The sequence below is a fragment of the Lipophrys pholis genome (genome assembly GCF_963383615.2).
Source record: "Lipophrys pholis genome assembly, chromosome: 12".
Taxonomy (NCBI): Eukaryota; Metazoa; Chordata; class Actinopteri; order Blenniiformes; family Blenniidae; genus Lipophrys; species Lipophrys pholis.
In genome coordinates this window covers 27,420,357-27,434,503 of record NC_137641.1, presented here as the reverse complement: position 1 = coordinate 27,434,503, position 14,147 = coordinate 27,420,357, and the positions used below count along the sequence as shown (strand labels likewise).

At 39.9% G+C, this 14,147-nt stretch overlaps 1 protein-coding gene across 7 annotated transcripts in view; it reads left to right on the top strand.

Moving 5' to 3' along the window:
• Positions 1–14,147, top strand: part of dab2ipb (DAB2 interacting protein b) — a 194,941-nt gene that overhangs the window by 103,951 nt on the left and 76,843 nt on the right. For all 7 annotated transcript variants that reach the window (XM_080477500.1, XM_080477503.1, XM_080477502.1 and 4 more), the window contains one exon: positions 2,793–2,911. In XM_080477500.1, the coding sequence (XP_080333626.1) occupies positions 2,793–2,911 (119 nt within the window). The remainder of the gene's footprint in view (positions 1–2,792; positions 2,912–14,147) is intronic.

Below are 14,147 nucleotides of genomic sequence, written 5' to 3'. Positions count from 1 at the left end.
TGGTTAGTAATGGAGCGCAATATATCGCAAATTTGTCGTTAATGAGATATCAACATACATAATATGCATACCCCAAATAATTTAAAGAACTTCCCCCCAGGGATTATTAAAGTCATTCTGATTCTGTAAAGACTGACTGATCTGCAATGAATTATGTTCACACACACTGTGAATTAATTGCTGAAATCAGATTGAAGCAGATGTGAGTGTCTGAAGCCAAAAAGTCTCAACTGGTGTAAATCCGGGGCAAGAGAAAGAGCACTGTTATTAAGAAAAAGAATTCTCAAAGCAAAATGACATTGACGTCATCTGTGTAAGTGCTTGTATTTGTAACATAAGATAATATTGGACTTTTTTAATCCCACATGGAGAAATTCAGCATCATAAATGATCACAAGACTATATCACAAGGTCATTGTCCAGGCTTAGGGATCTTTCTGTGCCGAGTTTTCATAATCTCATTGTCTCAAAACCTGCTCTTGGAGCTAATCCTTAATACCGAATTAGGTTTGAATGTGACTGTGTGTGATTGTCTCTTGTGTTTGCACTGTTTGTGCCCTGTTACCATAAGTTGGATGAAGTAGTTTAGAAGATGGATGGTTCTGAGGAAGCATCGCCGGCACCATGTGTTCTCTCCAAACAGCTGCTCGCTAATGACGGCGCGATGCAGTTTAGACACAGTCATTATGTTCAGATGTCAATTTTTGCTCGACCGAAAGCTAAAAGAACTGTGGCGGCAGGAATAAATGATTCCAACCAGTCCAGCACGCTTTATTTAACCTAGCTAGAGTTAACCAAAGGGTCTAGCCATGTTGCCCTCCACATTTTTAAAGCAGGATAATCTTACTAAATTGACAGTTATCTTTTAATAGCCTTTGTAGAACAATGTAGACATATTGAAGTATTAAAGTAGGGGTGTATGGTGTCTAATTATGATTATTTTTGTATGATTTTTGTCCATTTTATGTAAATTGGGGCTGTTGTAGTTGTAGCTGTTGTCTGTTTTGTATATCAGGGGTGTACTAAACAAATATTTTAGCTCAGGAGCCACATTCAGCCCAATTTCATTTTGAATGGGCCGGACTAGTAAAATAGTGCCGTAATAACCTTTAAAAAATATTTTTTTAAGTTTTTCTTTGTTGTGGCACAGAGTTAAAAAGAAATCGATGTTTCTAAGAAATTTCTACCATTTCCTCGGCTGTTTCCTGGGCCTGGTTGGAGCCTCTTGCGGGACGTTTTTTTACCCACGAGCCTTACGTTTGACACCACGGATGTAGATCATTGACTGCTAAATGAGTTCGCACAAATAGAAAAGTGTCAAGTGTTAATTTTTTAGAACAAATAAGTAGAGTTTGAAGCATTTATGAATCTGTGCGCAAAATTCTTTCAAAGAGCTTTTCAACTATTTGAAAAATAAACATTCTGCTGCATTAATTAGAAGTAAAAATAGTATTTAATGTATGTGGAAGAAGTTGTGTGGGTGGATGTTATCGAACCATATGGTATGTAGGTCAAAGACCAGATGATTCAAAAGCTTTATAATCTAACTAGTGCAATTTAGACATTTAATTTGATGTGATTATTTATTTTTGTACCAGGCCGCACAGCGAGAATACTTTCTCTTCACACAAGAAAACAAACTTTCGAAGTTGTTTGATGATTTAAAATTATTTGAAAGTATGCGATCATCTATCTTTCTGTGATGTCGCTCTGATGAAACAAAATACGTAAAAAATAAATAAATAAATACAATTCATCTGTTAACCAGTCTTTTGCACAAAATATTTTTAATACAGTACTGAGTGATGGCTGATGTAAATTGCACCCGTTGTAAATATCAGTATTGTCTGTGGGAGGTGGGGGTGGGGGGGTCATCCTCCCACACTTTGTAATCCCTTCATGTTGAACAGCAGCTGACAGATTTTTCTAAAAAACTGCACCTGAGTCCCAACTCTCACTGTTTTAGCACTTTGTCTTGCATACTGGCGCTCTCATCAAGTTTCATCATCTGTGTGTGTGGCGCCGTCTTGAGTGGCTCGAATGCACACTCCCCTCCATTCAAGTGCACCTTCTGTTTGGCCTTCCTCTCTTTTTTTTTTTTTTTTTTTTTTATTCCTCCTCTTCTTTCTCCTCCTCCCTGCAGTAAAAATCTAAATAAGGTCTCAAAAAACTTGCAACATCCTGCCGTTCCGGCACCACATCTCATTTGTTCATATTCTCTCGCCGTTAATGCCGGCCAGTTGCCATGGTGACGGCGAGGTGCTTGGGGGAGTGTGATTGCAGATGTTAGAAGAAGCAAACACACCAAGTCAGACAAAGGGAAGAATGGGAAAACTAATAAAAGAGGTGGGGGTGGGGGTTGTACCCATTGAATTAGCGCACAAAAGTGATTGCGAAGCAGGCGGTGTTTGTACACTGCAGGATTTGTCACAACTGCAAACACAAGCAGCACTATAATTTCTGTATAAATACAACCTTTCAGCCTAATATGTCTGTGCTCTTTGTGAACATGCCGTTAGTCCAGGTCCTGTCTGCAAACATCTTACATAATGTTGTTTCGTCTCTTTTATTTCAGGAAATGTGTCAAACCTGATTTTTCTTCCTCTTCCCTCCCTTAGCTGTACTCATTTATTACCGTTCAACCAACCACGCCATCTGATTCCGAGATCGAGAGCGTAAATACTGGTCGTGATATGTCCCGTCCTGCTGCCAAGTTATTGACTTTCGGAGACTTTTCTGACAAACCAGCAGCGACGCGATTTTATTGACTGTCTTTTTTTTTTTTCCATCAGGGCTTTTTGAGTCGACGGCTGAAAGGGTCCATAAAACGCACCAAGAGTCAACCCAAACTCGACCGCAACTCCAGCTTCAGGAACATCCTGCCGGGCTTCAGGAGCGTCGACAATGACAGGTAGGTGTTTGTTCGTCACTGGTGACGCCGACTTGTGCTCATGTTTGCTCAGTTTGTCCATGTGTCTGCTCTCGACATTGCTCCGTGGATTAGTATTTAGGTCACTGTTGACATTTTTCACATTGCATTGCCAGTGGATTGTGAAAAAGAACAAGTACTGACTCTTAAATCTGTCGTTTCTGATGCTCCTTGTTTATTCCCACTTTGAAAACACGACAGATTCCCTCTCCTCATGTCATATCAATCATATATCATATTGTTTTTTATTTGAGTTGAGGCGCTCAGCTCATGCTTGTGCATCAACTTAGGCTCTGATTTTATCTTTTTTATATTATATTAGCAACAATCAGAACAAAAAATGTGTGTATTCTTTAAAACGTTGTACCTTTTTGTATTTACGTCAATAAGGGCTCAATTGAATTAATATTATAATATGAATTTAGAGATTTATCCTAAACTCTCTGTGGTGAATAACTTCACTGAGGTAATTTTTGGTTTTGTCGCAGTTTTGCTTTTAGTGTAATTAAAAAGCTCTTTTCATTCAGAAAAAATGACTGTTTGACAGTCACATCACAGAAATATGGTGTTTTCTAAGCTCCCGTCAGGCAGAAAGAGACGGCCCACCTCCCAAAATAGACACACCAGGGTCTGTTGGGTTTGCTTAAGCCATCTCACGCTATTACCTTGGTGTCAATGTCAGGCTGAAAGACAAGCGCTCGCCCTGAAGAAATAGTTTCATATCAAAGGGAACCTCATCACAGCTTTCGCATCAACCTGAAATGTTAAGAGCTGTAATTAATAAACAAAGAAATAGGCTTCCTGCGTGTGACTGTGGTTCAGCATCTCCTACATGGTAAAATAAGCGAATTACAGCTCAATAAATGCTCTCTGGCCACTTCATTAAATACAATTTAATGCGATCCAGAGCAACAGCTCTGCCATAAATTCAGCCTTTACCAAAATTACAATGTTCAGTTCAGCTTCAGATCATCAGAGGTGCTCTTTTAACTATTAATTAATATTTTAGGTTGTAATCTGCACTGCTGTTGAGCTTGATTTATTGTATTATGATGTATTTATAATAGCTTGCCAGAATCCTTCCTTGATAAAAATCAATAAATAATGAGTAATTTAATGAATATTAGACAAACCTGCAACATGTAAAGGTACCATAGGTTAGATTGAAGCAGGAGTGTTTGAGTTTCTATTTTTGTATTGAATAATAAGAATAAGAATAGAACAAGTAAAATATTTTGGGAACTTGTATAAATATATTGGGCATTTGGTTTACATGCCTTTTCGTGTGATCAATTATGAAAAATACCACGAGTGGCCATAATCCAAAACACATAAGTATTCAACATATAAACCGGACTTTCAGTGTTTATTCGCATTAGTTTGTCATGAATTGATGAGGCAAAGCCAAAACTGAAATGTGATACCGTGGAGTTGGACACTGGATGGGCTCAATTATCTCAATCATAGTTGGAAAAAAAGACAAAATTTAAATCTGTAGGGAAAAAGAAGAGCCACAATAGACCTTCAGAAAAGACCTACAGAAGTATCTTACAAAAAAGTCTGCAAATAAAACCCTCAGAGTTTGTGTCGTACTCATAGTAGTTCAGGTCCATAGTCAGCAGAGATCACAAGCCTAGTTGAAGAGTTTGGTTTTGTTCTGCAGACAAGCCGCCATCAAGTTCACCTTGGCACTCTTGTAAAACAGAAAATGCCATCCCACATCAGACACAGTTCTCATAGACGGCTTAGAGATCCCCAGACCTCTTAAACGATAAGCATTTATGACCCGAAGCGTCTACATTCAATTAGGCATGTCGAGTGCGAGTGCACAGCCTCTCAAGAAAACTCCTCTGCAGCAACTTTAACCCGTGTGATTTTCCTCGCTAATTACTTATGCTGAAGTTTTATACCGAGTAAGGACACAGTTGCTGATGAGTGCAGGAGGAAAGCAAAACTAATCAAAACTCTTGTCGCCATTTGCTGCTCAAGGATTCGTTGAATTGAAAGTTATTTCTTAGCCTCTGCTGGTATGACATAAACGAATGTGATGAAGAAACATAGCAGATGGTGGTTTGAACTAGACAGTGGATTTTCTGTGTTTATTTCAGCCCTTTGAATGACGGGCACTGTCCATGGATGTTAAAGGGGAATATAAATATAATTCTGACAGTTTTAAACGGAACACGGCCAATCATGGCGATACCTTTATCATGGCGGTCTTCTTTAGTCGTAGAGTGAAAGTGGCTACTGAACAGCCATCATCAGGGTTGTAGGACTCAGGGCCGCTAAACAAAAATGCAAAAAGGATGCATTTTCACTTGAAACGTTGTCATGTAAAATGGGCCTGTTTTTCCACATTCTGCAGGAGCACTCAGCTGGTTTAGGCTCCAATGGCCTGAACTTGAATAAACTGTGATTAAATGGCAAATGTCTTAGCATGGCGCCCACTTTTACCACCAAGGTGCCAAACAAACACGTCCATCCATTTTTGGGGGAAATTGAGTGCTGTACAAATCAACGTTAAATCTTCAGCCCAAATCCAGCATGTTGTGGTGTTTCGCTTCTTACTGTGATAATTGCCGGTTCGTGATAGACTCTCCCAGTTTCCCCAGGAGTTCATCCATTTGGCAAACATTATCCCTCTCCGGCTGACCATGTCAATTAGGATTCCAGACCAGGCTATGTTGATCTGTAATCACTCTCCCTGCTCACGCTGGAGTTTTATTTTATTTTATTTTCATCGCCTTTTCATGCGTGCACAGCTAACGGCTTTCGCTTCCCCACAACTATCATTTCCTGTCTGTTTCTGCGCCTGGGAGAAAGCCAAGGTGTCCATCTGTGGAGTTTAATTAATGGAGGTGCAGCGTTTGAAGAGATGTTCCATGGCTTTCAATTTCAAAACTCTGAGTTGACTTACTGCCTCTCTTCATACTTTTAATGAGGCATTAACATCACTGTCAAACTTTCACAAGGGAACACCACCAATTGTTCAGCGTGGAACACGGTGAACCGTTCCTCTGGTGCTGGCGGACAAAATGAGCTCACCTCCTCTCTCTTTTGTCCCGCTGTCTTTTCTCATTCTCCTTTCCACCGATACGTGTATTTTTTATAGGTTATGTGTTTCTAATCTCGCTCCCTTCTCTCCGTTTCATACCCATCACGCTCTGCGCTCAAACCGCCTCCTCTATTTTTCAAACGGCTGTGAGAGGTTTCTCAACCTATCACCATTTATGTGTTTTCCCGATAAAGTGCCGAGCGAAACAAGGCAAATATGGGAGGGGAAAATGGGAATGTCCAGGAGGTGCCCTATCTCACCTGGTTCAACAGCGAATAACACACACTATTATACACAACTCAACTGCAAATGCGCACTCCAGCTCCTATATAACAGTCGATCTATTGTCACAGTGCAGAAGAACCAGGAGTATGTCATGCAGACACATAGTATGGGCGGGAGATGGATATAATAATACCTGTGTGTGTATGTATGTATGTTTGTGTTGTGTTTGTATTGGGGGGGGGGCGTAAGCATGAAAAAAGATGCAGCGTGAAAGAGTAATGTGCTGTGAGAGGAGTCGGTGACACTCCCTGTCAGCCTCGGAGCAGCCTCCCCACAGAGCAGAAAACACTGCATAAGAAGACAGGCTTGGGAAACTGGCAGAAGAGGGAAGAAAGATGATGAGATGCAGGAGAACCGGAGAAAGAAAAAGAAGGAAGAGGAGGAGGGAGGGAAACCAACACCATGAAAACTCCCTAGTGAGCAGATGTGAGAGATGCAGTGCATGCAGAGATCATTTAGTATTCGCTGTGTAGCGCAAAACGCTGTCCACTATTGTACATTAGTGCTTCTGCTTTTATCTGTGAGGTTGCACTTGGTTACTTTTCGCAATTACAATAACTCTACAGATTACAGCCGCTTTTGTCTTCCTAATTCTACTGTGGGTTTTTCCTCGTGTTTGTGTTGTAATGACATTGTTAGCCCCCGTGGCCCGAGGCGGTCTCGGGAGAGAGACCTGCAGATGCGTAGCAGCTGGACTTCCAAAATGAAATATTAATCTGCATTAATCAGAGGCTGGACACTCTCCGAACACTCTTATCTCCGGCAGAGTAGACGCCAGCAACACAGCAACGCTGTACACACAAAGTAATTACATTGATATTAATTTTGTTTAAAATAGATCGGATTGCCTCGTGTGAAGAAACAGCCGAATGTGTTTAGTTGTACCGAGGCACAAATGCATATTAAAAATGTACTTTTTTACTGCATTTTATTTATTTTTTTTGCCACAAAGAACATGCATCTGTGGTATAAGCAGAAGAACAGTTAAAAAACAAAAATGACAAATAGGTTCACGAATAGATTTTTAAATAGATTTGAAATATTGTTTGTGATCATTTTTTTCCGTATGCCACCGCAAGAGCTAAGAAAGCTTGTGAAACGCTGAAAGAAAATAAAAAAAGAGATGGAGATATAGATGATATGGAAGCAGGAACATGGCGTCCGCGTATCAAATCTGGATTTTCTTTCAATCAATTAAATCCCTTCCTTTCCACCAAACACTAAGGAAATCAAGAGAAATTATTTAAAAAAAACAAACTTCTTTTTTGATTATTTACTTTTTCATTCATAAGATATTACATTTCAAATCATATGATTTTACAATTTTTTTTTTTTTTTGAAGCTTTAATGTGAGATTGAGGAACAGATTAAACATATTATATTGTATGTTATGGAAAATCTGGTTTTAGGAACACATCACTTTTCCCGATCTTTCCTGACAATGTCAAAATACCTATTTTGCTTTTGACTTGATGGCTGCATTGGCATCCCAACAGCACTGACATCAACCCGTTATTAGGGAGTCGACAGTGACCTATGTTTTCGCTATGTAATCAAACTCAGTTTCAAATAATCTGCGGTTTTGTAAGTTTTGGGAATTCCTGAGAAGCACAACCTGTATTCTGAAGGCAAACAATGGTTGTGCTGCAGGTATTACCGGCTTAACATTCAAACTCTCACCTCCTGAATGGCCGCTTACCCTGAGCCACGCTGGACCACGTCAGTAACCGTGTGTTTTTATGTGTTGACCCGACCGTGCCCTGCTCGCCTCCTCTTGCCCTCCTCTGCTCGGACCCGCTCTGCAAGCTTGTCGTGTATCAAACATTATCTGACCCTCACGACTGCAGCCGCTGCTCCCCCTCCGTCTGATCCGCTTCGACCTCGCCTGGACGTGCTGATGAATATCAAAGTGCTGGCGATGTGCGGGCTATTCGGTTCTCTTTCGGACGTTGCAGTGTCGAATATCCTGAAGTTGATCTTAGCATATTTTTAATGGGGCGCTTGGCCCGACGTATTCATGGTCTCTCTGTGAATTTGACCCTCGTACTTCTCTCCCTGCTGCATCGTAGTAGATGTCTTCATGGCCATTATGACTCGGGGTCATTTCCGGATTTGTTTGACTTAATAGCTGTGCAAAGAGGGTGTATTCTAGCATGCATTTGCATTTTAAATGACTTTGATATCTCTGTGCTCCAACTGGACTCATTAAAACCCAGACGCACCTAGACATCTTCCTCACCGTGGAGATGTATTATTAAACACACTCACTTTAGGCTCTGTGGTGGGTCTCTGCAGCTTTGCTGAGCGTGCCCAAATTATTCCTGACATCCCCTCCACACACACACACACACACACACACACACACACACACACACACACACACACACACACACACACACACACACACACACACACACACACACACACACACACACACACACCAAGATGTCATGCTGTCCAGCTTGCTCGTCAATGAATAATGAGAATAGTTGCATAGCCACAGCAAGGACTGAATGAGAATGACTGATTGTGATAATGTGTTCAGGAGTTGGTGTCTGTGACTGTATGCGTATTATAGAAAGACTACTTCTACTTTGTTGTTATGTTTACCTTTTGACAAATAATGAACTAAAATCTGTTTCTGATCAATTAAAAACAGTTCCAGAAATGACACGTTTCAAGACACAAGCTTTTCATGCATCGCCTCACGAAGGCATATTTTGCGTTTCTTTTTTGAGAATATGAAAATATCTTGTGTTTTATTCAAAGGTGTGAAGTAAACCTTATTAAAATAGCTCACTCTAATTCCAGCTTGTTTCAAAAGTAAAAGCACAGTGACACATTTTCGTCAACCATACGAGGTATTAAAGTGATATTAGTTGGTGTGATATACGATGATTTATCGTATGATTTTGAACGTCTCTGTAATGGCTTCAAAAGTCGTTTCATTTTTGTGATGCGTCCTTCAATCGAAACGACAAACTTAGTTAGATTTGGATTTAATGCCACCTGAAATGAAATTCGTTCTAGCGTCTGTCTGCAGGACCTGGGAATATATGAATATGTATTAAACGATGCAAGCGTCGGACATACCATGGCTTATCGTGTAACCATGGCAACAAAGTAAAGGTCACTGTTTAATTGAGCAATGGAAAAGATTAGACTTTATCCTGAACTTATAATAATACAAAGAAATGGCTGTAATGTATTGAATGTACAATGAATTAGATTACATGTGTTTATATTTTGCTTATTATCGGATGTGGACTGTGGTGACCCATTAGAAATTAAGAATTTACCCCTGGGATTAATACAGTGTTTTTATTCTATTCTATTTTATTCTATTCTATTCTATTCTATATTTTTTTCAGCTATCCTAAGAACTCATTATTACTCTTTTCTAAAGCCCAAATAATAAATTAGGAGGAACCTTGGAATTTTTGATTTGCAGTAATGTTTTGCATCATTTATATATCTTTCAATGCTTCTGATTTTAACAAATAACTATGACCAAAACAATTTGGTTCAGCTTTGACATTTTAAGTGATCATTATATATCTATTATTTTTTCTATATATGAAGCTTTTCTCTGTAAGTCGTACACAGTTTCCGTGGTGTAAAATAAAGCAATTGCATGGTATGAAGGTGAAAATGGCCAGAGATTACATGTAAAGGTAAAGTAATGGCAGCTCAGGAGGGTTTACGCTGTTACATGTGTGATCCTCGCAGTTAACTGCGTTAATCAAGGTTGACATAAAATAGAACAGACATCCAAATTTTCCGACATTAGTCAATAATTTATTTGACCAAAGGCTATTGTGCATTAATTATACAAGAAGGGGTCCTATCGGGTTGTTTGCTCGGCCAGATTACATAGTCGCCTTCCAGGATGGGACAGATGCATCTTCCCATTTAATCTAGGAATGGCTACCATGGCAATTGTTGCAGGTGGGGATGATGAAGCATCTCCGCGTGTCTCGGAGTGAGGAAGACTGATGGCGAGAGAGCGGCATTGTGAGGGAGAGAGACATCCATCCATAAATCCAATAACGTGATGACATTTAGAGTTATTAAATTCTGTAAACATTCCCCAGGTAATCCGACCTGTAATATCCGTTTCTATCTCTTCCTGCCTTCTTCCCTTTCACCCCCTCCTCTTTCTGTGTCCCTCAGCATCTCGCACACTCACTTAGTTACTGACGTTCACGTTTTGCTCTCACAGCATCTATCAAGCTTTCATATGTGTGCCTCTTTTCTCTTTGACGTGCTGTTTTTTATTTATTTATTTATTTTTTATTTATCTATATATATTTTCTCTGGTTTGTTTCCTCTGTCTCCCGGGCCCATTGCAGCGTGGCTATCATTTGTCACTTTGGCCCGCTCCGACTTGGCTCTCTCATGCTAATAGTTGTGTTTGCTGCTGCAGTTCACTGGTGGCGTTCTGCTACATTAATCCCAGTCCAGCGCTCAAATACCTCTGCTTATATCCTCCTCTCTCTGCCCTCCTTTCATTTGATGCAACAATCACATCTGCACTTTTTTCCCGTTTGCTCCCTCGGTCTTGACTTGCAAGATCCCTCCCTTGTTGTCTTTATCTTCACTCCTCATTCTTCTTTGTTTCCTGTCATTTCAGCACCGGCGCTGATGCTCACATGTCCATTCACTCGCCCCCATGCATCGTTTGTATTCTCGTGAGGAAAAAAATAGCTATTATTTTTATTTTATTTTTTGGGCCACGAGCTACATGATCTTTTCAATTCTTGGTTCAGTCTTCTTTTTTTCCACAGTAAAGATAGCAACCTGGATGTTGTCCAGAGGAAGGAGTGCACTTAGTAGTGACAACAATCACATGCTCAGTTACAGATTTTTTGCCAATCTGGAGGAGAGGAAAAAAACAACAACAAAAAAACACAGCCACACACAACAGCAGTGCTTTAATTATGTTCATTGCAGCAGTATAATTAGACAGAGGCATCTTTCTGCTTCTCTCTCTGGCATCCTTCCCCTCTCTCCTCCTCATTTACATTGCATCAGCATGATTCGTGGAGTTGAAACAGAGCTCTCAGGGTAATAATGTGTTTTACGCAGCTGGTTTCCACTGGTTTCACCTACCACGGTGCATTATTGAGGTCTCTTCCATACAGACGTGAATGCATCGAATGAACCCATCAATAGCGTCTCGAAACTTAATGCCTCTAATGTTGTGATGATTTCTAAGGCTCCTCCATTCTGTTTGAGATCACATTGAGGGAATTTATTGATTCTGGAGTAATGCAGTGTTGTTCGGTTGCTTATGCAGAGGTGGATCTTGTGAAAAGGCGGATTTGTCGTGTTTTTCGATAACTGAGTGCACTTCACTTTCTTCAAGGGCAGAGATTGCTATTCAGTTTTAAAGTTCTGTGCACGCAAGCACAAGTGTGTGTGTGTGTGTGTGTGTGTGTGTGTGTGTGTGTGTGTGTGTGTGTGTGTGTGTGTGTGTGTGTGTGTGTGTGTGTGTGTGTGTGTGTGTGTGTTTGTGTTTTTCTTCTGTTTCAATGCTATTTCAGAGTCAAACAGAACAGCCTCCGTAAACTGGGATCTGTGGATAGAAATTGTGTTACAAAAAGTCCCCGAAGCAACTTCATTTAAATAAGATTAACTTCCAAGACACAATCTTCTGAGTGTTGCTGTGCTTCTGTTGAAAGACGCGCAGCTACAAAGTCCATTAGCTGAAGATTTGCTGAAATAGACCACTTAAGCTCTGAAGAACCCTGTTTGTGAGTGTCTACACAGGAGAAACATTAGTAAAGTAATAATTTCAGTTAAATATTTAAGAATGAAAAAGACAAAATAAAAGCTTTATTTCTAATTTCCAATATGCAGTCAACCGTATTATAGTACTGCAGGCAAATGATTGAACTTTAAGGCCCTGTTTACAGTGATAGGTTTCAAGTGAAAATGCATTGTTTTTGCTTTTTCAATCCAGAACGATTTAGCATTTAGACGCCAACAGTAGTAGTAGTTTGTCTGCCACTAGTGGGAGCTGATTTTATGTACTTAAACCACTTATGTATGCATGCAGAAATATAATATGGTGTATATATTGAACCTCCTTTAAGCCTCCTCTGTCATTTTGGCCCACTCAGCAAACACCACATTCATTCATTCATGTGCAGAAGAACGATTTCAGAAAAGTTCACTTTTCGCTGTTTACATAGAGATAGAGCATTCTTGATGAATTCCATCATGGAAGTCGTTTGATAGTGGAAAAACCTGCCATCCAGTCATCCCAACCCCACTAAAAAGCAAAAGGTGTAAAAATCATCACAATTAATTAATTCACAATTAGTGGAACAAATTCCATTACGCTACAGTCTAAGGTGACCATCTCCTGCAAAACGCTTTGCCAAGCGAAGAAATGAAGAGATGCACAGACTTCACCCTATAAACCTTCCCCGATCTTTACCGGTTCAGTTGAAAGTACCTCAAGCAAATGCAAATACATTCCGCAGGTGAAGGTCTAATTTTAATACTATGCAGATGTGCAATTAGAGTTCATATGACCTTATTTCTGCTTCTTGGATCTGAAACTACTCTCTTGTGATTTTCTGCCTTCGGGCGATGCACGCATCTTTCATTAGTTTTTTTTTTTTTTTTTAAGATAGCATATGAGAATGTGTGAGATTTGCATTACAACAAACCAGTTGGTCTTTAGAGTCAGTTTATTCTAAGAAGTATTTCATTAATACATTGCTGGTATGGTTACTTCATAAACTACACACTTTGTAGCAGACACACCCCTGGAGCAATCAGAGTGCTGCTGACACCTGCCCAGCTGGTGGGATTCCGTGGCTCAGTAGATGTTTAACCCTGCTGGGTTTTCTGTGAGCCCAGGCGAGCGTGGCCAAGGGTCTCCTCTTTTTCATTCTTTCCCCGGGTAATGAGCTGTAATGGATAGGGCCTTGGGCGTGACAGGAATACCGAGACCCCCATCAAAGCAGCGCCCCGCACATCCCTTTAAAAGACTGCTCAGTGCGCTTGCAAACACTCATTTACTCATTAATTCACTTCCCTCTTTAATCCAAGCCGGTCACAGGCTTTTGAGTTATTTATCACAAACTGATATAAGTATTAGAAATTGTGTAACCAGATCCAAGCGTCATGGTTTGTATGTATGTATGATTTTTGTGCTAAAACAAAGGTGAAGTTAATGGTAAAAGCTGGTTTTCCATTAAGATGCAATGCATTCAAAAGTGGGAACTCGACTCGTATTGAATATATTTTTTCTTGTTTGGGTGCAGAAGATTTCTACCCTGAAATAATCTGTGCAAGTATAATAATAAAAAATATAAAAAAAACATCTTTTGTTTGGGTGGAACGCTGAAAGATATTCTACTTTCTTCAAAGCAGCACATATTGAGACGTTTCTGAAATGCACTGACACCGACTTTCCAGATGGTTTTCTGTTCCTCGCACAGACCTACTAAATTACTATGGTGATAACACTAGATGCTTTTTAACCACTTTCACTTCTTTAACTGCCCTCGATGCCACTTCACAGCTCTCTCTCCATTTTTTCCCCACTTATTTTGTTGTTTGTATGTCTGTGGCGGTGGTATATAATCTTTGTGATGTGTTTTTTTTTTACTCTCATAGGCCAATAAAATACTATATTTTGCAATATTCAGGCTCTATAAACCATCTGAGATAAAAAAAAAAAAAAAACATTTTCAGAAAAAGTGCTAATAGACTTAAGCTTTACAATTTATGTTTGAATTAATGAGTTGGTGAACACCTACCATCACAAATTGGATCCTCTCTGTGATTGTGCCTCGTCATGAAATAAGACTACTCGATAGAGCTTACATGTAACGCTCACTGTGAGTTAATTGGCGAGCG